Source organism: Monodelphis domestica, chromosome 1 (assembly GCF_027887165.1).
Source record: "Monodelphis domestica isolate mMonDom1 chromosome 1, mMonDom1.pri, whole genome shotgun sequence".
Taxonomy (NCBI): Eukaryota; Metazoa; Chordata; class Mammalia; order Didelphimorphia; family Didelphidae; genus Monodelphis; species Monodelphis domestica.
Window position 1 is genome coordinate 393,404,329 of NC_077227.1, and position 25,465 is coordinate 393,429,793.

The 25,465-nt window shown below is 39.4% G+C and overlaps 2 protein-coding genes across 3 annotated transcripts in view; both read left to right on the forward strand.

Annotated features, from left to right (window-relative positions):
• TOX2 (TOX high mobility group box family member 2) overlaps positions 1–25,465 on the forward strand; it is a 335,418-nt gene that overhangs the window by 114,296 nt on the left and 195,657 nt on the right. The window lies entirely within an intron of this gene.
• Positions 4,688–5,804, forward strand: LOC100618526 (FGFR1 oncogene partner 2 homolog). Its single transcript, XM_056811741.1, has one exon. The coding sequence runs from the start codon at positions 4,965–4,967 to the stop codon at positions 5,610–5,612; it is 648 nt and encodes a 215-aa protein (XP_056667719.1). The 5' UTR covers positions 4,688–4,964; the 3' UTR covers positions 5,613–5,804.

Here is a 25,465-nt window from a genome sequence, read left to right on the forward strand (position 1 = left end):
CCTTCCTTCCCAGCCAGTATTGCTATCTATCTGTTTTCCTTTTGCTATCAACTGCTTCTTCCATGTCCTTTCCTTTCCTTGTCCAACCATAGCAGTTATTTGCAAATGCCTCCATATTCTGAAGGTTGCTTATTGCCGAGCAAGACATCATAGCACAATGAAAAGATGACTACTTGTGGAGTCAGAGAAGCTGGGTTCCAATCTCAGCTCTGCCTTCTTACTGTCTATAGTACCTTTGACAATTCTGATCTACAACATGAGGGAGTTGGACTAGATGCCTTATTCTCCTCCATGTATATGCCTTTTGGTCTAGTGACACTGGCCTCCTTGCTGTTCCTCACATATGGCCCTTCATCTCCCAACTCCTAGTATTTTCTCTGGCTGTCCTCCTGCCAAGAATGCCTTTCTTCTTTATCTTTCCTTTCTGGCTTCCTTCAGCTAAATTTCTACCACATTCAAGAAGCCTTTTCTAGTCCTTCATTTTAGAGCCTTCCCTCTGCATTTACCTTCTTCATTCATAATTTTCATGGAGTTTCCCTCATTATTGAGCTCTTTGAGAGCAGGGATTTGTTTTTTGTTGCACCCCTGATACCTAGCATAGTGCCTGGCACATAGTAGGTGCTTAATAAGATCTAATTGAAACACTGACTCTGAGGTCCCTTCCAGCTCTAAATCTGAAATCATATTCTCTTGAACTAGAAAACAAGAGGGTTAAATTAGAGGGTGAGACTTTTGGGATTGTTACTCCATTTGCTCTGGTATTTTTTCTATTCCCCTCTCTGTTATTCCTTGAGACACCTCAGTTGTCTCCTGTTGCTTTCAGCTCTGTTTGTACACAAAACGCTGCAAATTATAAAGCACCACATATATGTATATGTTATTTTTATATATGTATAAGTATATATTTACATATAAATAGAGATGACACCATCATTATATATATGTACACACACATCTTGTTTTCCTCTCTTTGTACACAAGACACTATTTGCTCTCCATCAGGTTATTCCTGTGGATATCTGACAAATAATTAGGTTGAACTCATTCATTGCTGTATAAGATGTAGATAGTGAGTTTGTTGGCCTGGAGGCACCCTTAGTTGAGTCATCTTGGTTGAGACCAAATCATATGTTTCTAGGGCAGTTCAGAACTTGGTACAGGCGGTCAGTCTTCTCTAATAGGTGCCCTCAACTTCTCAAGAAAGTCATCTTCTCAGGGAGGCCCTAATAGAGAGATTGTGAACATGTCTAAGAACGGGTATAGCAGGCACAGTTGGCCTTCTAGTATGCATGAGTTATTTCCAAGGATAGCTGGATTAGCCAGGCAATCAATAAATATTTATTAAGAACCTACTCTGTAGGGGCATCTAGGTGGATAGATAGAGTACCAGGCCAGGGGAAGGGAGGTCCTGCATTCAAGTGTGACTTGAGATACATTCTAGCTGTGTGACCCTGGACAAGTCACTTAACCCAGTTGCCTAGCTTTTACCACTCTTCTGTCTTGGAACCAATACACAATATTGATTCTGAGATAGAAAATAAGGGTTGTTTTTTTGTTTTGTTTTATTTGTTTGTTTGTTTTCAAAAACCTACTCTGTGTGTCATTCACATGAGCTAGGGATACAAAAAAAGCAAAATACAATCTCTACTCTCAAAGAATTCCCAGCTGGATGGAGGTGGCGAGAAAGACAACATGCAAACAACTACATATAAACAAACCATGAACAGGATAAATTGAAGATAATCCTAGGGGGAAGGCACTAGACTTAAGAAGGAGTGAGAAAGGTTTCCCATAGAGGGAAATTTTAGCCAGGACTTGAAGGAAGCCAGGATATGGAGCTGAAGAAGGGAGAGAATTCTAGGGATGGGGGACAGGCAGAGAAAATGCCTGGAAGTGAGAGATAGTGTCTTGTTGGAGGAACAATAAAGAGGCAGTGTCACTGAAGCCCAGAATACACAGGGAACCGTAAAGTGCAAGAAGACAGAAAAGATGGGGGGGGGGGAGGCAGGTTATGGAGGGCTTTGAACATCCAACAGTGACCACTATATTGGAAGCTGGAGGTGACAGGGAGCTACTGGTAGTTATTGGGAGGGGTGACATTGTTGGTCTTGTGCTTTAGAAAGATCACTTTGACATCTGAGTAGAGGGTGACCCGTGTGTGAGAGACTCGAGATGGGTGGGACTGCCCCACTTTGCCCCAGCAGGATATAATAATAATGATCTGGGTATGAAGAGAAGCACAGGGACTCCAGGCTGGAAAGACCCTAGAGATCATTTAGCTTAATCTCCTCATTTAAAAGGAGGGGAGACTGAAGTTCAGAGAAGGGAAAGGACTTGCCCAAAGATTTGAACCCAGGTCACCCGACTTTAAATCTATACTGTAATTGCTGGGAGGGAGGGAGGAGAGAGAGAGAGAGAGAGAGAGAGAGAGAGAGAGAGAGAGAGAGAGAGAGAGAGAGAGAGAGAGAGAGAGAGAGAGAGAGTACAGTGTGTGTATGTTTGATACTTGTTACTATCTAATGGTTCAGCATCAGAAACAGATGTGATTTTGTCAATGAAAACATTAAAGATGGACTTGGGACCACTAGACATTTTAACTTGCAGCTCGAACCTTCTTGTCTGTGTTGTCTCTTCCAATTAGAATGCAAGTTCCTTAACAGAAGGGACAGTCTTGTTTTTTTTTTCCATAGGACTGTTTGCATATGGTAAGTGCTTAACAAATCCTTCTTCATTCATTTACTCCCTCTTTATTTAACTAGGGTTACTGTCACAAAAATTCTAGCATCATTTGGTAACCTATATTGAACAAGCCTACTTGAAACAAAATCTAAAACTTCTCATTTCCTCCTGGTTTCTTTGGAAAGTTACCTCTCAGATCACAGAGGATTTGGACTTTTGCTATATCAGGGGGGTGGGCTACTACTCCTTTCAGAGCTGTGGTTTTCCACAGTACAGGGAACAGATGTCTGAATGTTTCTAGTTTCAATTTAACACACTTTCTCATGTGCTCAACAGAAAAAAGAAATCAAGCAGGAAACATATGAGCCAAGAAAAGGAAATTAGGGTTTGTGAGCTGCGCGCATCATTCTTGAACCAGTATTCTGAAAATAAAATGAAAGAACAATGAAGGAAGATCTAGGGTCTGTCACGTGAGGTCATGTTCTTTCCATTCCGAGAGGTTTTCAAGCAGATTTGAGTTAACCAAAACCTGTCCACAAACAACAAGCTGAATGATACACCCTTTTGAGGGGTCTGCTAATTCTGGAATCTTTAAACTTTGAATTCAAGTTTAGGTTGATACCTCAACTAGGCCTCTGTTCCATAATCTGCAAAATGAAGGGGTTGGAACAAAGACTTTTTCCAGCTCTAAATATATGATTCTTTTATAGTGAACAGTGAACTCATTTGGACTATTGTTACTAGCAAAGGACTTTCTGGTCTAGGAGGGAAGGAAGAAGAAAAAGGGGAATGGGACAGTGTAAAGAGAAATGGAACAGATCTAGAAAGATCTCAGGGTTGTTGAGGTATAAGATGTCCCCCTCCCCACTTTTCCAATGAGTTCTACTGTATCTTCTAACATAAATGTACCTCTGGGCTTAAAGGAAGTTAACCATTAGGATAACACTGTATACAACTGGATCCACTGGTCTGGTCTTCTTTGAAAAGGCATTTGGGTATGTGAGAGACATAGGCATTGTGTTAGCTGTTGGTGACTTAAGACCTATCAACAATGAACTTAAAAATCGTAGTGTCTCACAGGAAATAGAATCTTCATCTAGGAGTTAAGAGATTTACATTCTGGTGCCAGCTTTGCCACTGATGAACTGGGCGAATAATTCCATGAATTCCCAACTCTGAAATACACATTTGCCTCACAAGTGTGTTCATTTTTTATTAATATCCTTTATTTTTTATTTTTGAAATTTTTACTTAATTAGTTTAGAATATTTTTCCATGGTTGCATGATTCATGTTCTTTCCCTCCCCTCTATCCCACCCCTGTAGCCAATGTGCAATTCCATTTTTAAATTAATATCCGTTATTTTTTTTGAAAATTTTATTTAATTAACTAATTTAGAATATTAAGTGTGTTGAAAACAGTAGCATTGGACCTTGTCCTTTCAGTGGTCCATGAATTAAGTCCACATATGCCAAATTGGCAGGAAGTGTATGGAGAGCTCTGTTGTATCATCTTTTCATTATTTAGTTGTTTCATTCATGTCTGACCCTTTGGGGAGTTTTCTTGGCAAAAATACTGGAATGTTTTGCCATTTCCTTCTGCAGATCATTTTACAGATGAGGAAACTGAGGCAAACAGGGTTAAATGACTTGTCTAACATGTCTGAGGCTAGATTTAAATTCAGAAAGCTGAATCTTCTTGCCTCTGGACCCAGTGTCCTATTCACTGTGCCACCTAGCTGCCCCGTATCATCTTACCTTTGCCAAAGATTTGAGCAAATCTTGTTGCCAAACATTAACAAGTAAGCTGCAGCTCAGCAACAAATTGTTGGTTGATTTCAGTGCACCCAGCAGAAGCAATCTCACTAAATCTCACTGAAGTGTCTCCTTCTACCCCTTCTTAGAACCTAGTAAATACTTGAGTTTTCAGAAATTGTGCTAGTAACATATAGGCTTTGCAGGGTCAACAAGCCAGTAAAGTTTGTACTCAACAAGTCCAATGGGTAAGAGAAGCTGCCCGCCCCCCACTCCGAGATGGGGGGTAGATCCGGCCGCCTCCTCTTACTGCTGTCTCTGCCCAACTCTGCCGTCACCTGCTGAGGGGACCTAACCCGACGCAGCGGTCTCGTAAGGAGGAAAGGAGCCCGGCCCTCCAGGGGCAGCCGGGCCCTGCCGGCAGAGCCCACCCATAGCCCGACCTGGAGGTGGAGGCGGCGGCGGCGGCGGCGGCGGCGGCGGCGGCGGCGGCGGCGGCGGCTGCTGCTGCAGCAAGAGAAACGAGAGAAAATGAGCTGCACAATTGAAAAAGCTCTTGCAGATGCTAAAGCACTTGTTGAACGATTAAGAGACCATGACAATGCAGCAGAATCTCTGATTGAACAAACTACGGCTCTCAACAAGCGAGTGGAAGCAATGAAACAGTATCAAGAAGAAATTCAAGAACTTAATGAGGTTGCAAGACACCGACCACGATCTACATTAGTTATGGGAATTCAGCAAGAAAACAGGCAAATCAGAGAATTGCAGCAAGAAAATAAAGAATTACGCACATCGCTTGAGGAACACCAGTCTGCTTTAGAACTCATAATGAGCAAGTACCGAGAGCAAATGTTTAGGTTGTTAATGGCCAGCAAAAAGGATGACCCAGGTATTATAATGAAGTTAAAGGAGCAACATTCCAAGGAATTACAAGTACATGTGGACCAGATTACTGAAATGGCAGCAGTAATGAGGAAAGCTATTGAAATTGATGAGCAGCAAGGTTGTAAGGAGCAGGAACGGATTTTTCAACTTGAACAAGAAAACAAGGGCTTGAGAGAAATCCTCCAAATAACTCGAGAATCATTCCTGAGCCTCAAAAAAGATGATGCATCAGAGAGTACATCTTTGTCAGCATTGGTAACCAACGGTGATTTGAGCCTGAGAAAGAGCTGAAGATCCTGGAAAATCACTGAGCTTCTATTGCACAGCTCCTAATAAGGAACCAGGGTTTACTTTGAAAGTTGCTAATGAATTGAGCACCAGAAAAATTACAATCTTAAATCAGCCCTTCATTTCATTCTTTTTGTGTTATGTATAATACACTGGCAAATGACATTTTTAAAAGATATTAGCGGAAGATCAATATTTGGTTGTTATTGACGTTATTCTTATTAAACTTTGTACTGGGAAAGTGGAAACTTCAAGCCATTGTTGTTAGGTAAACAAATAAAAATTCTTGTATATAGAAACTACTGATACCAGGGCCCCCTGCAATGCTGTTTTCTTAACTTTTTTATCCAAATATTGAATATATACCTAAGGTAAAGCTCTACATAGAGATTATACCTTTTTTTAAAATCCACATTTTCTTAGACTTACAAAAAAGGGGGGGAGGAAATTTGTCCATTCCTAATTTGATCTCTATTTGATAGGAAGGCTTGCAAATGATTATTATAGTTTACATTTAGTGGGCCTCACATTACATTTCTTAAGAAATGCCTTTCAAATGTCAGATCATTTTTAAAACTGATAATCTTTTGTTTTTGTGGCATAGACCATAAACTGGATGTTTTTTTCTTCAAGCCTAGATCCTAAAGAGGTGCTTTTGTTTTTGTCAGCAACATACCATAGTTAATAAAGCCATTTTGGGGTAATAACTGTCCATAACTTACTGAAGGTGAAGAAATGTAGAAACTATCTTTTCAGTGATGAAAAAGAAAGCTATCCTACTTTCTGAGAAAGAAAACCATATAGACAAGATTATTCAGTAGGTTGAACTACTACTTTGGGAGTGAGGGGTGAGGTTTGGATTCCTAAATAAATATGAATTTGATCAGGTTTGTTTTCTGACTGATTTTAGGAATATTAACCTATTTTACCCAACTGTCACAGTTGGAAGGCTTAATATGGCAAACCAGGAATAGAGAGATTTGAAGTGGGCAAAATAAACAATATTTATTTTAGCCTTGTTAATAGTAAACATGAGTTTTCACCTGATTTCTAGAAGGCACCCTTTATTCCTTATAAAAGCTGTTTTTCTTGTGTTGACAACAGAAGCAAAAAAAACTATTATAATGGGTCTCTCTGCCCCTGAGCTCATCTGTTCCTAGTAATTTTCAGATTTTTTTATGGCCATTATACAAAAACAGATATTGGAGGGTAGTTCATGTTCATGGATTTTATAAAACCATAAGTTGTTTGTTACTACCACCATGTGAAATTTCAAAACAGATAACAACGTAAAGAAGTATTTGAAGTTTGGGCCATTATTTGAGTAGCCAATAAAGTAGAAACTAAGCTTTCTTAAATTCACAGAGATTATAAATTCCATATAGATCATCTGTTGAAATACTGCTCTTATAGCAGAATCTCTTGGTGTGTAGAGACTCATGTTATTGCCAACAAGAGTTAAAAGCAACATCTCAAACTTCCCAAACATTGGGTATATTTTATTTAAAATAAAATAAATTTTATTCCAGAGGCCTTAGTGAAGATTTTCGATATATAAAATAGATATTTTTTCCTTAAAATTGTTTGGTAACTGTCTTCTGTCTTATTAAGAAGCAGTACTTGGTGGCAGATTTTCAAAATAAATATTTTGTTTTTATCCCAATTAACTTAAATTTAAAAAGCTGCACTATTAAGAATTAGTATGTGGCAATCTTGAGGCAGCTATTATTTAAAAAATAAAGCTTGATGAGTATTTTTGTAAATAAAGTTGATTTAATTTATCTCTTGAACCGTCATAGATATATTGTGTTTTTCTGAGACTTAATGTAGGGTTTTACAGTTTCATTTTGAGTAGTAAGTTTTCATCACGCATCCATTATTTTTGTAATCCAAAAGCTTGAAATGTGTATTTGGAGTGTGTACTGTTTATTAATTTTATCAATAAAAATGATTGATAAAACTAAAAAAAAAAAAAAAAACAAGTCCAATGATAGATAGTGTTCCAGCATTCCAAGGATTCTCCCATTGAAGGAGAGAGAAGGAGAGAGAAACTCACCACCAAATCATTGGCCACTGGGTAGTAATCTGTTTTTTGGTCCTAGTGAGCTGTGAATGGAGAAAACATACAAAACAGTTCCAAATACCCCTGGCCCACTTCCATACTAATGGCGCTTGAGTAGCTCAAATAGGACAAAGATTGGCATAGCCCTTAGATTTACCAATACCAGTGTTAGACTATTAGCATACTTCATGTGTGATCTCTGTCCTGCAACCAATAGGTTGACGCGTTATTAGAAGAACTGAGCCACAGCTGTATTGACATTTTCTCTATAAATGAAACTATATAGAAAATATAAAGAGGTTCCTGAAAGAGAACAGAGTCTCCCTGGAGGGGTGAACACAGACATGAGCAGAGGTGGTTTCATCTTGAGCCCAAAGGCAATAAGAGACATCATTTCATGAGTTGCTTAGCCATCTCATCTTGCTGTTCTCACATTGAGTATAAACAAACAGCCCATCAGGAAGGTAATTATAGCTTAGGTACCAGCATCCATTTCAGAGGATTAAAAAAAAACCCCAAACTAGAGAAATTCAATAAAGAGCTTGACAAAACTGTCCACATTAAGTCAGGATGTATCTTGGTGTTCAGCAACTACAATTCAAAAGTGGCCATAAGCAGAGGTGGCGAAAAGCAATATTGGAAGATCTGGTTGGGAAACAAGAATAAGAGGCCAAAGGCCTCTTTACACCTGTACATCATAAAGAATCAGAAGGTGCCGGAAGTGGTGAGCATTGAATGGCATAATAAAAAATGAAATTGGCTCTATCTTAACAGACAGGAAACGACTGGTTAGTGACATAGCAGTCATTTCAGAATCACTTGCCTTTGTGTAGTTTGTTGGTTTGTTGTCTGGTCATTGTGAAGGTCAAAGTAGATATCAAAATTAGAAGAAAGGATTAATTTGAAAAGATAGTGTAGGTCCAACCTGACCTATTTAAGCAAGCTACCAGTTTGACAAATAATGCCAGAAAGATTGTTTAAGTTCCCATTATGTGTAAGACAAAAATGGGGGGCAAAAAGTCCTTCCCATCAAGAAATTTATATTCTACTGGAAGAGACCACATGTAAACAGATAAATAGACATAAGCTTGTTTGAAGAGGAAGAGAGTGCTAATAATTAGTAGGGACATCCAGGGAGTCTTTCTGAAGGAGGTAGGAAGCCTGGTAGGAAAGCTAAGGATTCTAAGAGGCAGAGATGAGAAGGAAATATAATCCCAGGCCTGGAAGGATAGCCTATAGAATAGGATCAAAGGCAGAGCTGAAATGCTGAATTCACGGAGCAGCCAATGAGCCAAAGAGCATGAAGAGTAATCATGTGCATGGAGCCACATTGGAAAGGGCTTTAAATAGAAGACTGAAGAATATGTGTTTTGAAGTTTATAGAATGGGAATGAAGAAACAGAGTAGAATCACTGGCTATCTGTGGAGGATGAAGAAGAGCTGGAGAAGTAGGGGGAGAGCTGGGTAGGAGAGATGAAAGCTTTAGGAGTCGTGATCAAAAAGAAGGATTCCAGAATTCTAGAGCATGGTGATAAAAGTATGTAGAAGGATAGTGGGGAGAACAAGGCCATAGCCATAGCCCCATGTGTGACTGAAGTGGAGGAAAGGTACAAGACACATACAAATTAAAGGAAGTCAATAGGCAGTCTGGCATGTTTGAGGGGACCAATGGGATCCATGACATCAGATTATATATTGAAATCCCCACATATAAGGAAGGGCAGGAGGTAGGGAAAATTGTGAGCCTTGAGGAAGGAGAATGGCCTAGGGTCGATAGATGATTGAAATAAAGGTGTAGATAGAATGATATATCTAGATAGACTAAATCTCAGAGGAGTGGATGTTGTTGAGGGATGGGAGGGCACTTGGCACTAGGTCAGACTTGATGTCCGAGGCTCTTCTTCTCATGGAGGTCTTGATGTAAAAAGCTTTAATTCTGACCAAGAATGGGCAAGTAAGAAATCTAGTGGAAGGTGAAAGAAAAGGAGATGGGGTAGAAGGATGGCAGAGCAGCCATATTGCACTCACATAAGCTCATCAGTCAAATCAGTCAATTCCTTCAAATGGGAAATGAATTAAAGTAAAGAGTGATTATATCACCATTTCTTAGAGGTTTGATACAAAACAGTTGCATCAAAATGTTCCAGAATAATTCAGCCAACAAATAGTTGACCTATTTGCCAAGTGAAAAGAGTTGGCAGCCAAGGATAGTACCACTTTAGAATACCAGCTCATTTGCAAAACATTACAGAAAAAGAGGATGTACAATTATGCATAGTATTGCTTCATGAAACAGAGAAAGGCAATTCAACAACCCTGCATGAGAACTTGGTGTGAAATCTAAGTGAACCAGGTCATCCCAAGAGCATTTGGAAATGAAACTGGAAAGAGAACAAAATAGAACAATTCTGTTTGCATTTTTGTTGTGATCAGTTCTCATCAGTGATGATGGTAGAAGCACCCCATTGGGCTCCATTTCCTTAGAAACCAATGTAATATGTAATGATGGTGCCTAAGAAGATGAAACTAAGCAAAGCTACTGGACCTGATCAGTTACATAGAGAAAAAATTCTGTGGAGGAGATGATGTGGCTTTTTAAGGCACTTAGTAATTAATTTTCTAAATATCTGAAATAAGGAAAGAGGCCAAAAGAAGGGAAAAGATGACAGATGGTACAAAACCTCATATTTTTAACACTAGTACTCTTCCAGTATGAATATGAATCATGAAACACTACAACCTCTGAATAATCAAAATTATGGGTCACCCAAAGGAGACTGTAGAGATGGATGGTTGGTATAAATAGGCTGCAACATACTGGTAGTATGGCAGCCTATTTACATTTCTTGTACTGCTTGTGTGCAAGAAGTGAGGCAATGTATCAAATGAGTAATTAGACCCAAGTTCAAATCCTACCTCTTCCACTCACTAACTGCATATGCATAACTGGACATGTCATATTACCTCTCTGGGTATCAGTTCCATCATCTGTAAAATATAGGTTTGGATCAGATGACCTCTATGATCTATTCTAGCTCTAAATCAGTAATCCTATGAAATGGCATGAAACATGTCATCCATAAGACGTGTGCCCAGAAAGGGATGTGGGAGGGATAACTAATAGAAAAGTGGTATTCTGCAGTGGTACCTATGGCATGTTAAAAAACAAAACAAAACATAAAGAAAATTCTCCCTCTATGCTAAGACACTGGGTGGATGCCATGTGGAAGACTTATTGAAGAAACTGGATAACACCCCCACTGAATGAAAAGATTTGGATGGATGGTAATTCATGCAATTGGAAGGAGTTTCCACATTGATGAGATCATATCGCCATAAATATACTGAAGTATTCTTTTGGTAGAGTTAGTCAACTTCAATAGGTCTCGTCTATGTTACATTAAAATTATGGAAGGCAGTGGATGGGCAAACTTCTTGAGTCTATTCATATATTTTATGTCTTGTTCAGTTGCTTCAAATGGAATCTGCCTCCCTCTCTCATTTTGGGTTTAAAATCAAATATATAATATATATGTGCATGTATTTAACTTCTGTATCAAGTAGGTCTCCTAGATCCTCCCATCTCTAAATAGATTGGCCAAGTTCCATCTTTGGGACTTCTCATAAGAGTCAACATAACACATGTTTGTTGCCATACAGAACTTTCTCTCAGAACATTTACATTTAGTCCATTTCTCACTCTCTCCTGTTACTAAGTCACCCCTCTCCCATTAAATATTTGAATAGAAATTACATTTTTTACAAAGAGTTAATGAGCAGAAATGGAATGTGCATTTGAGCCAAAGTCACAAGGAAATAAAACTATTTTCCTTCCTTTCCCCAGGGTATTAATACCTATATCTGCAAATGCAAAATTCACAAAACCAATATGGAATGCTCCAGTGTACAAACTGGGTTGAATTCTTCAATAAAGGAAGCATCTCGTAGCCTCCTTCCTTTGGGGATGCTGCTCATTGATTTGCTCTGGTTCCCAGGCACCCAATGTGTACCTGTCTCAGGTCCTGGTCCTATATTACTTAAAATTTTTTAAATTATATTTTTAATTAAAAAATTTTTTTCCAAGGTTAACATGATTCTTGTTGTCTCCCTCCCTTCTTCCCTTCCCCTGTTTCCTGGAGTTAACAAGCAATTCCACTGGGTTATGTATATATTAACCCTCAAATTCAGTTGTGGGGTGGGCCAGCACAGGGGATGTTGTCTTGGAGGTGGGATGGTGTCAGCAAAATGATGGATGGAACACAGCTTTTGCATTCAACCTGCAGCACAGGTTTCACAAGATAAACTGCTCCTCTTTGGCTGAGGCCTGGCTTTATTTTATACCCTCATGATCACACATATACTTGGCACACAGTTTCATTCTCAACATACATGTTTCCATGGAACCTAACAACAGACTGGAAGTCTAGGGAGATAGTCAACGAAACACTGTTGCTAAGGGCAGGATCAGTGGGTAGAATCAACATGACCCAGATATAAGTTAGGGAATTCAGAGCACAGATTTGCCAGAAGTTTTTATACCTAGACAAGAGGGTCCTATCTAAGTGGGTATATAAGAATTCTTAGGTTTAATTTTGTAAGTGGGCTCTCCTGGTAATATCCTGGGGGGACAGAGTGAGACATCTGTATAAACCCTGCAAGCATGTTGCTGTCATCTATTTTTCCTGGGGCTAAGTAAGAATAATAATCACAGCAATTCCAATAAGGGAATGTTAATAATGAAAGTCGCTTTGGGGAGTTTCAGTGAGTGTTTCCATCCTTCCTGGGGGCTGCTTTTCAGTCCCTGGCTTCCATGTGGACTGTGTCAAATAACATGGTCTTTGATGGCTCCTGGCAAAATCCTATTTCCATATTATTCATTTTTATAACAGAGCAATCTTTTAAACCCCAAACTCTAAATCACATACCCATATAAACAAGTGATAAATTAGATGTTTTCCTCTGGATTTCTACTCCCATAGTTCTTTCTCTTGATGTGGATAGCATTCTTTCTCATAAGTCCCTCAGAATTGTCCTGGATCGTTGCATCACTTTTAGTAGCAAAGTCAGTTACATTTGATCATTCCACAATGTATCAGTCTCTGTGTACAATGTTTTCCAGGTTCTGCTCATTTCACTTTGCATCAGTTCATGGAGGTCTTTCCAGTTCATATAGAAATACTCCTGTTTATTATCCCTTACAGCACAATAGTATTCCATCACTATCATATTACCATAATTTGTTCCGCCATTCCCTGTTTGAGAGACACCCCCTCATTTTCCAATTTTTTGCTGGTCTACATTTCTGCCCTCTGCATGACATCCCCATGCTATCCCAAGCTCCTGTGGTTCTGACTTCACTACTTGGGCTATGACTTGTTTAGCTCTCCCAGTCAATTCTATATCCCTAATTAATTCCACGACCTCAGTGAAACCTCTGGTCATTCCCACTTGGCTGCTTTTCTTCCTAAGAACCTTTCTCTTTTCTCTAATGAATAACGTGTGTTGGACACATACTTTACGGGAAAGTGAGGCCTTTCCTGGTGGGAAAGCATGCCTTCTACAAATAGAAACAAGAGGGCCAGACTTCTCCTTTTTTCTCTCTTTCATAGGTAGCACAGCAGATAGAATGCCAGGCCTGGAGTCAGGAGGCCTAGGATTCAAAACTCGCTTTAGATACTTCTTACCTGTCCTGATTGCCTAGCCCTTGCCACTCTTCTGTCTTAGAATTGATACTAAGGCAGAAAAGTAAGGGTTTAAAAAAAATAGAAGTAAGAGGTGATGTTTTATATTATATTTTTGAAACTGTGTAGTACTTTCAGTATCAAATTGCTTGATATTTCCAGAACTCATGTGTAATACCAGTATTCTTCTAGTGATATTATTTGGCTATCAATCATTATAATCAACCCAAAGATCAATGGGGTGTGAAATATAAAATGCTGCATGTGACAGTTATTATTATTATGATTTTTAAATTCCAAGTTGTGTGGCATTTTTGTATCAGGCAGCAAGAAGAATGACCTGTAGAGACTGATAAATGTCAAACCAGGGGATAGGGGGTTTCTATGCTCTGTTTCAGGTGGCTTAAGTCATATGCAGACAAGCCCATTTCTCTCTCTACTTGTAAGATGCCCTTATTGGGCCAGTATTTTTCAGTCCTAGTTTAGCTCTTTTGGATTGGGGAAGAAAGAATAAAGGGAAGGAATGACACTTTGGACCAGTGTAACCTTGGACTAGACTTAAAGATTCTTCCTCTGTAAAATAAGGAAGATTTGACTGAGTAATGTCCCAAGGTCCTTTCTAAAACTTTATGAACACATTTATATCATTTGACCCAATAATTCTGTTGGTGGTGGTGTTTTCTGTGAACTGTCAGTAGGGCATAAAGAGAGATAGAAATGGAGGCAATGAATTGATCTAGAGATACTGAGAAAGAAGGAGAAACTCATCGGTGATCTAGAAACTCTGAGTTGGAGAAAGACAGAGAGATACAACTGAGGAAGCAGAGAGAAAAAGGAGAAGTCTAGAAACAGAAAGAAAAAGAGGCCAACAAGGACATTTCAGGTGGGACTAGGTTACCTCAAAGCTCACTTCTATGTCTGAGATTGTTGGAGAGGGAAAAAGATAGAGGGAGAGATAGAAACAGAGAGATAGCTACTGAGCCTGAGACATAGAAAAAGACATATTAGACTAGATGGCCAATGAAGGCCTTTCTAATTCTGAAATTCTGTGAAAAACAACCCGCAAAGAGCTACCTTTTCAAAGATTTTTATAGCAGCATTGTTTGTAATTGCAAAAAAGTGGAAGCAACCTAAATGCTCAACAATAAGTGAAGGGTTCCATAAATTGCAGTACATTAATGTAATGGAATACTATGATGCAATTAAGGTAAACAAGAATGAGGACTATAAAGAGAGCTTCAAGGAACTTTATGAAATATTGCAAAGTGAAAAGAATAGAACCAGAAGAATAGGGTCTATGCTAACGAGGGACATGCAGATTTTTTGGGAAGGGGGTCTGAAATTATGATTTCATTGACATAGGGATCTCCGATGCAAATCAATGCCTGCTTTGCAAATTATAATATTAGAGAATTCAGGGTAGACATTGAGAGTTTCAGTGACTTTTCAAGGTCACAGAGCCAGCATGTATTAAAGACTAGACCTGAACCTAAGCATCCTTGACTGGGACTCCTACCCTCCATTTGCTTCTTCTGAACTGCAATCACATAAGAGAGGAAATGAATAGAAATAAAGAGACAAAGAGTACTGATGGATCTTTAGAGAATGACTAGAAAATTGTAATGACATTTTGTAAGTGGAAATTTATTTTCTTAGATTCAAATAATTTCAAAATAATTGGCTACAATAGAAAATAATGCTGGTTTATGATAGCACCGTTTTAAAGATTCTATGCCTAGGTTTTGAGTAGCTAGGAAAAGTATAAGGAGGAGCACTTCTTGCGTAGGTTTTTTTTTTAAAGATTAAGTATATGTTTGCTGTGAACTCAGCTGCCTTTTGGTACTCTTTGTTTTCAATAATGGGGAAAAACCCATTATAAAAGGATGGTAGATTTACAGCAGGAAAGGATCTTTGAGAGCATCTCTAGCTTCAGAATCAGGTTCACAGACTTGAGTTTTTTGGATTTTTTTAAACTTTATTTTTTAAAACATTCATTTAAAAAATTTTGAATGCTCAAATTCTCTCCCACCCTCCAATTCTTCCCCCATTCCATTGAGAAGGCAAGCAATATGATACTCATTCTGCATGAGTAGTCATGTAAAGCATATTTCCATATTGGGTTCCCAGATTTGTATGGTACTGTAGCAGCTATTTGGTCTAAACCACATTGAAAAAAGTGAAGAAAGCATCCCTTTCCTTATCAACTCCCACGAGAGGTTATCCAGACTTTGCTTAAAAGCCTCACTTGAAGAAGAGGAACCCTGCTGTCTTTTAAGGCAACCCATTCCATTTATATATAGCATGAATTGTTAGCGAGTTTTTCCTGACTCCGCGCTGAAAATGTCTCTCTGTATATTTCACCTGTTGTCTCTAATTTTGGGCAGGATTATGCTGGTAAATGTTTTAACAACAAGCTCTCTGAAAATGATGTTCAACAACAGGTTCTTCATCACTTTCTTAAGTTTAGACAATCAACGAAACAATAAATTGAGCCTCAATTTGTAGGGTTTTCTGATTTCCACACTGTTTATACTGAAAACTAAACAACTGACTCTCAGAAGAGGTGAAAGCACATACCTAACTGGGAGGGAAAAGAATATGAGAGGGAAGCATGGTGCAAGGGATGAGTGTTAGATTTAGAGTCAGAGATTCTAGTCAGAAGCAGGACTAGATGATCTCCCAGGTCTCTTACTGCTCTCTATCTATGATTCCAAGCCTAATCTGGCCTGCCCATCAAATACTTAAAGAAAAGAGGAAACATTTATTAATGGCTACTATGTGCCAGGCATTGTGCTAAGTGCTTTACAAATATTATCTCATTTGATCCTCAAAACAGTCTTGGGCTATAGGTGTTATTATCTTCCTTATTTTGCAGATGAGGAAACTGAGACAGAGGTTAAGTGACTTACCCAAGGGCCACATAAAAATTAAGTGTTTGAAGTCAAATTTGAACTCAGGTCTTCTTTATTCCAGGCCTATTGCTCTATTCATGCCCCTCCAAGTTGCCCCAAGATTTGAGACAATTATCATGTCAATCCTAAGTCTTATCCATGCTAAATATTGCTATTTCCTTCAACTGACCAATCTATGGCTTGGATCTGTGGGATCTTTTGCCATACTAGTTGCTCTCATTTTTGACATTTTCTTGGTTATTGATGTTTTTCTTGAACTGTGGTACCCAGAAGTGAAGACTGGACTTCAGATGTTTTCCGACCAAGGTAGAATAGAGTGGAACCATCTTCCTGCTTCCAGTACCTCCCTTCTTGCAATCCACACAGTTGCCATAAGTTTTTTCCTTAGGCATAGACCTGATCACATCATTTCCTTGTTCAAGAACCTACTGCTGAGATGACCATTATCCTCCTAATTCCTGGATACCATGCCTCTCAAAAGACAGCCCAACTTGGTATTAGATATGTTGGCTGTCATATCACACTAAACAGCCAAAATCAGGCATTAGTTCTTTCCGAGATCCGTTCAGCAGTCTCTTAGAGGGTGAGGGCTCACTCCGTCTTAGTGTGACTCTCCAGTTGAGTAATGGAGATGAGAAGTGCTATGTACTCAGTCCCACATGCATAGGCATCACATAGCATTCTGCCCTAGCACAGAGGCTCGTTTCTTATATAGGTTAGTGATTACATACTTCTTTGGCACACAATCAATTTTCTACATATATGTTTCCATAGAACTTAACAACAGACACGTAGCCTAAGGAGATAGTCAATGAAACGTTGTTGCTATAGATGAATGACATAAAATGGTGATCTAGAGGTTAGTTCTCCCTGACCTAGAAGTTGATTAGTTAGGAGGATCATTGTTACTTTTGGTCAGCTTTCACAATCAATCAAAATTACTTAGGAGATGGGTAATAAAACATTTCATAGCTAGGAACATGATTAGAGGGAAATTTAATGACAGATGAGATTTGGGGTTTTCCTCAATTTGCAAGTTCAGTTTTTCTTGTGTTAGTTTAAAGGACCTGGCAATGTTGCCTGGTTTCTGTCTGCAGTGGAGTGTGTCTTGGAGGTGATTGATGTTCTTGGCCTGCCTGGATTGTAATGGGAATGAATGTAACTCTGTGGAGAGGGAAAGGAAGAGGGTAATGATCTTTAGGTTTTAATCCTCTGAATGTAATCTTTTTAGGGTAATAATCTGGGGAGAATTAAGGTGGTATATGTGTTTATTCTTTAAGTCTTTGCTCTTAAATAATTTCTTTTGTGTTGGAGAGAGAACAATAATCTTCCATTAGTGAGGGAAGATAAAGAGAGAGGTCATAGAAGGCGATCAGTGGGGGCCTCATTTTCCTGGAGGCTGCCTTGAAGCCTCTATTTTCCCCAGACTGTGACTCTGTCATACAGCAAGGGTGATGGCTTCCCACAAATTGTGAATACATGAATAGGATTTTTGTAAATATTATATCTTGCTGTATGCGTTATCTGACACCAATGGGCTGAGATGAACTCTGTACTTTTATTGTATTTGATTTAGTAGTTCAGATTCACAGATGCCACAGAAGCTTAAGTTGAGCTTACAAGGATCCTAAAATTAATGTATCTTTCTTCAGACATACTGCTATCTAAAGAAAACCCCTGGCCCCCATCTTATACTTGAAATTGATTTTTTGAGCCCAATGGCAAAAATTTACATTTATTGCTATTAGATTCCATTTTCTTTGAAATGTCCCAGTGCCCTGGCTTGTGAGGCTTGTGAGGCTTGTGAGGCTTGTGAGGCTTGTGAGGGTATCACCCATTTTGTTAATTCTCCTTCCCAACTTTAGGTTATCTTAAAATGTGATAAGTATGTCAATGAGGCCTTTATCATATCTCAGTCACATAAAAATGTTAAAACAGAACAGGACCAAGGATAGATCTCAGGGCTATTCATCTGGAGTCTTCCTACCAAGCCATTACTGTCTATCCCTGGCTCCTTTGATAGAGGAGTAAGGTGAGACCTAGTGAGGCCAGGTGACTTGATTCACATAGCTACTAAGTGGCAGAGCAGGAATTCAAACCCAGTTTCCTTATTCAGTACTCAATACTCTTCCCAGTGCAATAATGGTGACCAAAGCCCCAAAAGGCATTAAATAAAGACCTTAGAGGTCATCTAGTCTGACTGTTATTTTATAGTGATGCCATTCAAGATCAGAGAAATTCAATAGCTTGCCCAGGGTTATACAGAACAGTAAATGTCAGCCAAGATTTGAACTCAGGTCTTTTGCCTCTAATTCATTGCTCTTTCCACTACATACTGTCTCCATGTCTGGAATTTTAGCAATTAGCCTTGAATCTCCTTCCTCTCCCACCCCCCTCCCCCATACTATTCTTTACTGTTTCCATACCTACACCCTGCTTTTCTCTCTTATATGGCAGTGTCTGTCAGGAGATGACTAGGTGGCTGTGTGATCACAGACCATGGACATTTGTGAATTAATGAGTGCGTACTGTACAGTGGCTTCTCGTTCTCAGTGGGAGGAGGCGGCCTTTGCATTTTTGTGTGGTCAGCATGAATGAACTGGGATGAGCCTGACAGGCCCTCTTCCATAAACAGCCACAATCAGGCATTAGTTGTGAATACATGAATAGGGTTTTTGTAAATATTATAGCTCACCTTATGCGTTATCTGACACCAGTGGGCTAAGATGAACTCTGTAATTTTATTGTATTTGATTTAGTAGGTCAGATTCACAGATGCCAAGTTCAAATGACCTAGAAAGCTTTTTTAGGTCAAACTACAATTTGAAAAGTTGCTTGGTTCTTTCTAAGGCTGTGCAGCTTAATGCTTGCATTGACATTTTTTTTTTGCCAGCAACATAGCCAAGCCTTTTTGCAGCATGATTGAAGACATCTTATTTTATTCCACTGGGTAGAAAATAAATCTGAAGTCATCTGATGTTCATTGTTTAAAACAAACTCCCTCTGAACCACATTCTCACCCAACATGTGCTCATTTGACAATTTATTAGGTTGTTAATTAATTGTCTCCTGCAAGAATCAATTTCAGGAGACGGTTCCAACCGTTTAGATGATAATTACAAACACAAATAAGCCGAGGGCTGTATTCTGCTGAGTCTTCCGCTTCTGCCTCCTGAGTGGAGGCCCACTTATGGAGATTCAGACAGAGTTTTCCTGGGATCTGCACTGGTTCAGAGCTGATTTCACCCCATACTCCATCCCACCCATCTTGAGACTCCAGTGAGCACGCTGGTGTCCCCTGGAGATCAGCAGTTTGCCATGTCCTCTGCCCATTAGATGTGTATCCAGGCCCAGGATTTATGGAACTACAAACAGTTCTGAAGTCGACTTAGAGGGCACAATGTAAACTCCTTGCAGGCAGGGATTGTCTTAGTTGTTGTTATATCACACTAGCATCCAGTGCACTGTCTGGCAGGAAGGAAGTATTAACAAATGCTTGCTGAGTTGAGTTTGAATGGTGCATCTCTTTTCTCAGGACAAGAAAAGAAGGGTCAGACTCCTTGGTTCCTCTTACCTTGATTTCCCTTCAGAGAAATTTACTAGTGATAGAACCAATGTGTGCACTAGCTTAGTACCTGGCATGTGTAGTAAGTGCTTATTAAACACTTCATTCATTCATTCATTCATTCATTCATTCATTCATTCATTCATTCATTCATTCATTCATTCCTTCGACCTTTGCCTCTACTTCTATATCCCCTCTGTTGTCAGAGATGGTTCAGTTACAGGACATTAACAATGGGAAGGGAGGCTTAACGTTGAGGGCCTGAAATGGAAACTCAGAGCAGCAGCTGAACCCCCTTGAAGTGACTGGGTTGCTAAGAAAACCCTCACCCATCACCCTGGTCAGTTAATTTCCAAAAAGAAGAAGAAAAAGCCACAAATTTGAGGCCTTTTGGACAGCTTTACGTAACCATCAGTGACGCCGGAGGTTGGTTTTGAGCCACGAAAGAGCTGACTCTCCCCAAACTCCAGGGCTTTGAAAGTGTTTGCTCCTCCAAACCCTGACCTACTTCAGACCATATTCTGCTACTACAGAAAAGCCTGTAATCTTATCCTGGGTCCCTTCTGAACAATTAGAGCTCACAGCAGCCCAAATGAAAATGTTTGTTGAAAACAACATGTGCATAATTAAAGCTTAATGAGCCCTTGTCTGTTTGGAATGTGCAATTAGATTTATAATAGAAAATAGTAGCAAGCACCAAATAGCTTTAAAAGGAGCAGAGATAAAAGATAATGTTTGCTGTAAATCTACAGTGCTGCTTGTAATGGAAGGAAGAAGCTGGCAGAGGCTCAGGGAGGAGAGGGAGGGCCCTGATCAGACACATTGATCAGAGCTGCCCATTTGCCTCTTTTCTGCTGGGCCTCTTTAGAAAGCCTCTAGATTTCAGGGTAGGCTTGCTGGATCCTTGAATTCAAGGTGGGGCTTGTGGGTGGCACTGTTTGAAGGCAGAGGATTAGATTGGATGGTCTGTTAGAAGGTTCTTCTGTTTCTAGGAGTCTATGGGTACCCGTGGTGGGAGCTGCGTGGTACTGGGCCCTTCAAAGTTTGTTCCTTTGGTATCCACCTGTGTAACCAGTGTCATAAAGGATCATAGAACTAGAGAAATACGGGGTAGCTATTCCAACTCATTGATGGAAAGTACTCAAATAGATAAGATCACAGAAATAAAATGTTATTTTTTATAATAAAAATAAAAGAATATAAAGAAAATAATAAGAAATAATTAAAAAGAATAATGGCTAATATTTACATAGATTTTGACCAGGCTTTTTACATATGTAACCAGAGGTTCAAACTTATTTCCAAAAGACTCTCCTCATCCATAGAGACTGATTACTCTGTGTCTGGTAGAGGGGCTGAGTTATCAGGAGCCTGGGAGAAGGGGATCTTGACATAAGAGCTTGGATTTAGAGTTGGAAGGGACCTTGGAGGTCATCTTGTTTAATCTCTGTAATTTATAGAGGGGGTATTTGAGTCCCAGAGAAATTAAGTGACTTATCCAAGGTCACATAGAAAATAAGTGGCAGGTTTGAGACTAAATTTTCTCTTCCACCAATTTATTAATCAGATGTTGTTGTTGGTTTTTTAACCCTTACCTTCCCTCTTGGAGTCAATATTGTATTGGCTCCAAGGCAGAAGAGTGGTAAGGGCTAGGCAATGGGGGTCAAGTGACTTGCCCAGGGTCACACAGCTGGGAAGTGTCTGAGGCCAGATTTGAACCCAGGACCTCCTGTCTCTAGGCCTGGCTCTCAATCCACTGAGCCACCCAGTTGCCCCCTAATTATATGGTTTTTTGCAAGGCACAGATGTTGAGTGTCAAATATAGACCCTGACCTTACTTTAAAGGAGCTTAATAATTAATGAGGGGAGTGGAAAAGACAAGGACACAAGTAACTGTGAGAGATTCAAATGTGGGAAAAGTGCTAGAAGAAACTGAAGGAAGAAGTAGATACTTATACCTGAAGGGAGAAACAGAGGCAGGGAGAGCTTTCATGAGGAGGTGGGATCTTCGTTAGACTTTGAACGAAAGAGGGCCTTCTGCTGGGGATGAGAGTGGGGATGAACCTATTTCAGATGTGGGGGGCAGCATGAGCAAAGGCATGAAGGCAAGCACAGCTAGGGTGAGATCAGAGGATGGCTTCCTTCAGTTCTTCTGGAGTTTAGAATACATAAAAGGAGTAAAAGGAGATGAAACTGGGCAGGTGAGTTATAGTCAGATTGTGGGTGGCCTTGAATGCAAGAGTTATGCTTTATTTTGTAGACAATGGGAAGCTACTGAAAGTTTTTCAGGAGAAGAGTAGCATGCTTCCTTTGATTCTCATGGCAGCCCTGTGAAAGAGGTAGTGCAAGTGTTATCCCCATTTTACAGAAGCTGAAACTGAGGCATAAAGTAAACAACTGTGAATCCCACAGGACTAAGATCTTAAGCCAGGCCTTCTGACTCCAGATGTAAGGCTTGTTGCATTATGTCATCAGCTAACATCCTCTAGCTATTTTTCATATCATGGAGACCAAACATCCAGATGACTAAGTGAAATAATCTGGTGTCCCATGAAAGTAGTAAATGTACTAGTAGCTCAGTCTGAGCGGAACTTCTGGTCCCTGTGGTCCATGCCTGTTGGTTAACAATCACACAACTCTTCCCTCCAGCATCTACCCCAGAGCCTTACGTGAAGCCTTTTATTCACTTGGTTAAGCTTTGGTAGCATAAGCCATTCTCTCAGCCACATTCTCTTCAATTCCCAGCTCGAATTCAGAAGTACAGAATAATTGAGGAGATTGGGCATGAAACTTGTCAGTCTTCAGTAACCATTTTCAAACTAGTTTTAAAATTAAAAAACACAGTTGAGGCCAAACAAAGAGACTTTGGAAGCTGAAATCATTTCTTTTTTTCTTTAAGCCCTTACTTTCTATCTTAGAATTAATACTATAATTGGTTCCAAGACAGAAGAGTAGTAAGGGCTGGGCAATTGGGATTAAATGACTTCCCCAGGGTCACACAGCTAGGAAGTGTCCGAGGTCAAGTTTAGACCCAGGACCTCCTGTCTTTCTATCCACTATCCACCTCACTGCCCCCAAGATCACTTCTAACTGGAGAGGATCCTAGGTTTAGAGCTGAAAGGAATCTCTGAGGTCACTGAGTCCAACCCCTGGTTTTAAAGATGAGGAAACAGAAGCCCAAAGAGCTAGACTGACTTGCTCAAAGTCATTTAGCCAGTAGGTGACTGAGGCTGGATTCAAACTCAGGTCTTCCTGGTTCCAAACCCAGTTCTCTCTCCCCAGAGGAAGTGGCAGCTAAACTGGGCCTTAAAAGAGGAGAAAGCTTTCAGTGGGCAGTGATGTGTGTTATGGAGGATGAGCAAATCTGCTTAGTCTGAAGTACTCTATTGATTTGTAAGAAAGCAATTAAAGGCTGGACTTCAATTTTATTCTTCAAACCAGTTTTGGGGGAAATGTGCATCCTATAGAGGGAGGAACTAGACCTCTGATTTTGTTGAAGTTTTGGGCTTTTAATGAAGAATGTCTACTGATGCAGGTCAGCACCTTTGAGACTTAGAAAACTTAATAGAAATAGCCAAGGTATTTCAGAGATAGGATTTGATTCCAGGTCCTCCTAGCTCTGAGGCCATCTTTACCATTAATGGTTCTCAAAGTTTTAGCCCCAAAGCCCTTTATACTCTTAACAATTTTTAAGGATACTCCCCCAAAGGACTTTTATTTCTGTAGGTTATACTTATAGACACTTAACATCCAAAATTAAAATGTGTTATTTTTCTGAAAATGGTTTTGATTTTGGAGATACTCAGGGCACCCAACCACACTTTGAAACCTACCCTCCCTGGTGCTGCCTAATGCCTTAGATTTAGTTCATTTATACTCTCAAGATATTTCAAACCCCAAAATAAAAAATATGGACAAATGGTTAAATGCAATAAAGTCTAAATAGTCTGTTGAGAAAAATCATGCCCCCTTCAGACTAAAGCTAAGGGCAATTTAAAAGTTTAACAATAAGACATATACTTTGTTGTACTGTTTGCTGTTGTTGAGGCAGCTGGTTGGCTCAGTGGATGGAGTGCTGAGCCTGAAGTGAGGTAAACCTGAATTTAAATCCAGCCTTAGACATTTACTAGCTGTAAGTGCTAGTTTACAGTGGGTATGCCACTTAACCTCTGTTTGCCTCAATTTCCTCATTTTACAAATGAGGATAATAATAGCAGCTATTTTGCAGGGTTGTTGTGAGGATCAAATGAGTCAGTATTGCTAATGGACTTAGCACAGTGCCTGACACATAGTAGTTGCTATAAAAATGCTTTTCTCCTATTCCTTTGTACATTCATACTTTATTTATCCCAGAGGTCATATATTATTGTCTACCTGATAACAATCGAGAATTCAGAAGAGAGTATAAAAGGGCTAAGAGCAATGAAGCAAAGTTTTGCTCCAAGAGAAGCTTACCAGATTCAACATTTAGGGCCTTTTTGCTTTTACTTTAGACTCTTTTTAAAAAATTAATGATTTTTGAATATTTTTAAAAATTTGAGTTCCAAATTCTCTTCCACCCTCTAGTTCCTCCCCCACCTACTGAGAAGACAAGCAATATGGCATCAAGCATGCATGTGAAATCATGCAAAACATTTCCTCATTAGCCATGTCACACATTTTAAAAAGGCAAGAAAAAGAAAGTAAATTACACTCAGAGTTCATCAATTCTCTCTCTGGAGGTTGACAGTATTTTTCATCACGATTCCATTGAAATTGCCTTGGCTCATTGTATTGATGACAGTAGCTAAGTCATTCACAGTTGATCATTGTTACAATATTGCTGCTACTGGGTACAGTGTTCTCCTGATTCTGCTCACTTTATTTTGCATCAATTCGTTATGAGTCTTCCCAGGTTTTTCTGAAACTATCTCCTTTGCCATTCTATCAAAATCATATGCCACAACTTGTTAGCTCTTCTCCAGTGGTTCATCCCGTCACTTTCCAACTCTTTGCCACCCAAAAAGAGCTGCTATAAATATTTTCATACATATAGGTCCTTTTTCTTTTCCTTTGGTTTTTTTTGGATATAGACCTAGTAGTGGTATTGCTAGATCAAAGGAGATACACAATTTTATAGCCCTGTGGCATAGTTCCAAATTGTTCTCTGTAATAGTTAGACCAGTTTACAACTCCACCAACAGTGCATGTGTTTAGAAACAGTTCTAATAAATTTGTTATTACATATTGTTTCCTGACCCATAGAAGATTTGAGGGAAGAAGAAAACTGTTAGACATAGGAACACTGGCAGCAGTTTTAAATCATAGCCTCACATCCAGGATACAGATGACAAAAAAAATGCAAGATGTAGGGATTAAAAAACCCCAATAATATGGGGACATTTAGCACAGGGGCAAATATTCCCAGAGGCTATTTCTATATAATCATTCACCTTTGAAATCAATGATCTTGAGTCCCAGAGAAATAGCTGAGTGATGTTTAAGACCCACTGTATAAGCAGGCAGGGACATGTGCTCTCTATTTTAGGCAGATTTCCACCTTAAGTGGTTAGAATAAAAACTTAAGTCTTGGTACATAATGAAGCAAGCTTCAGCTGTCTGGAAAATTCACTGATGTGGTTTAGCACCTTCCCTGA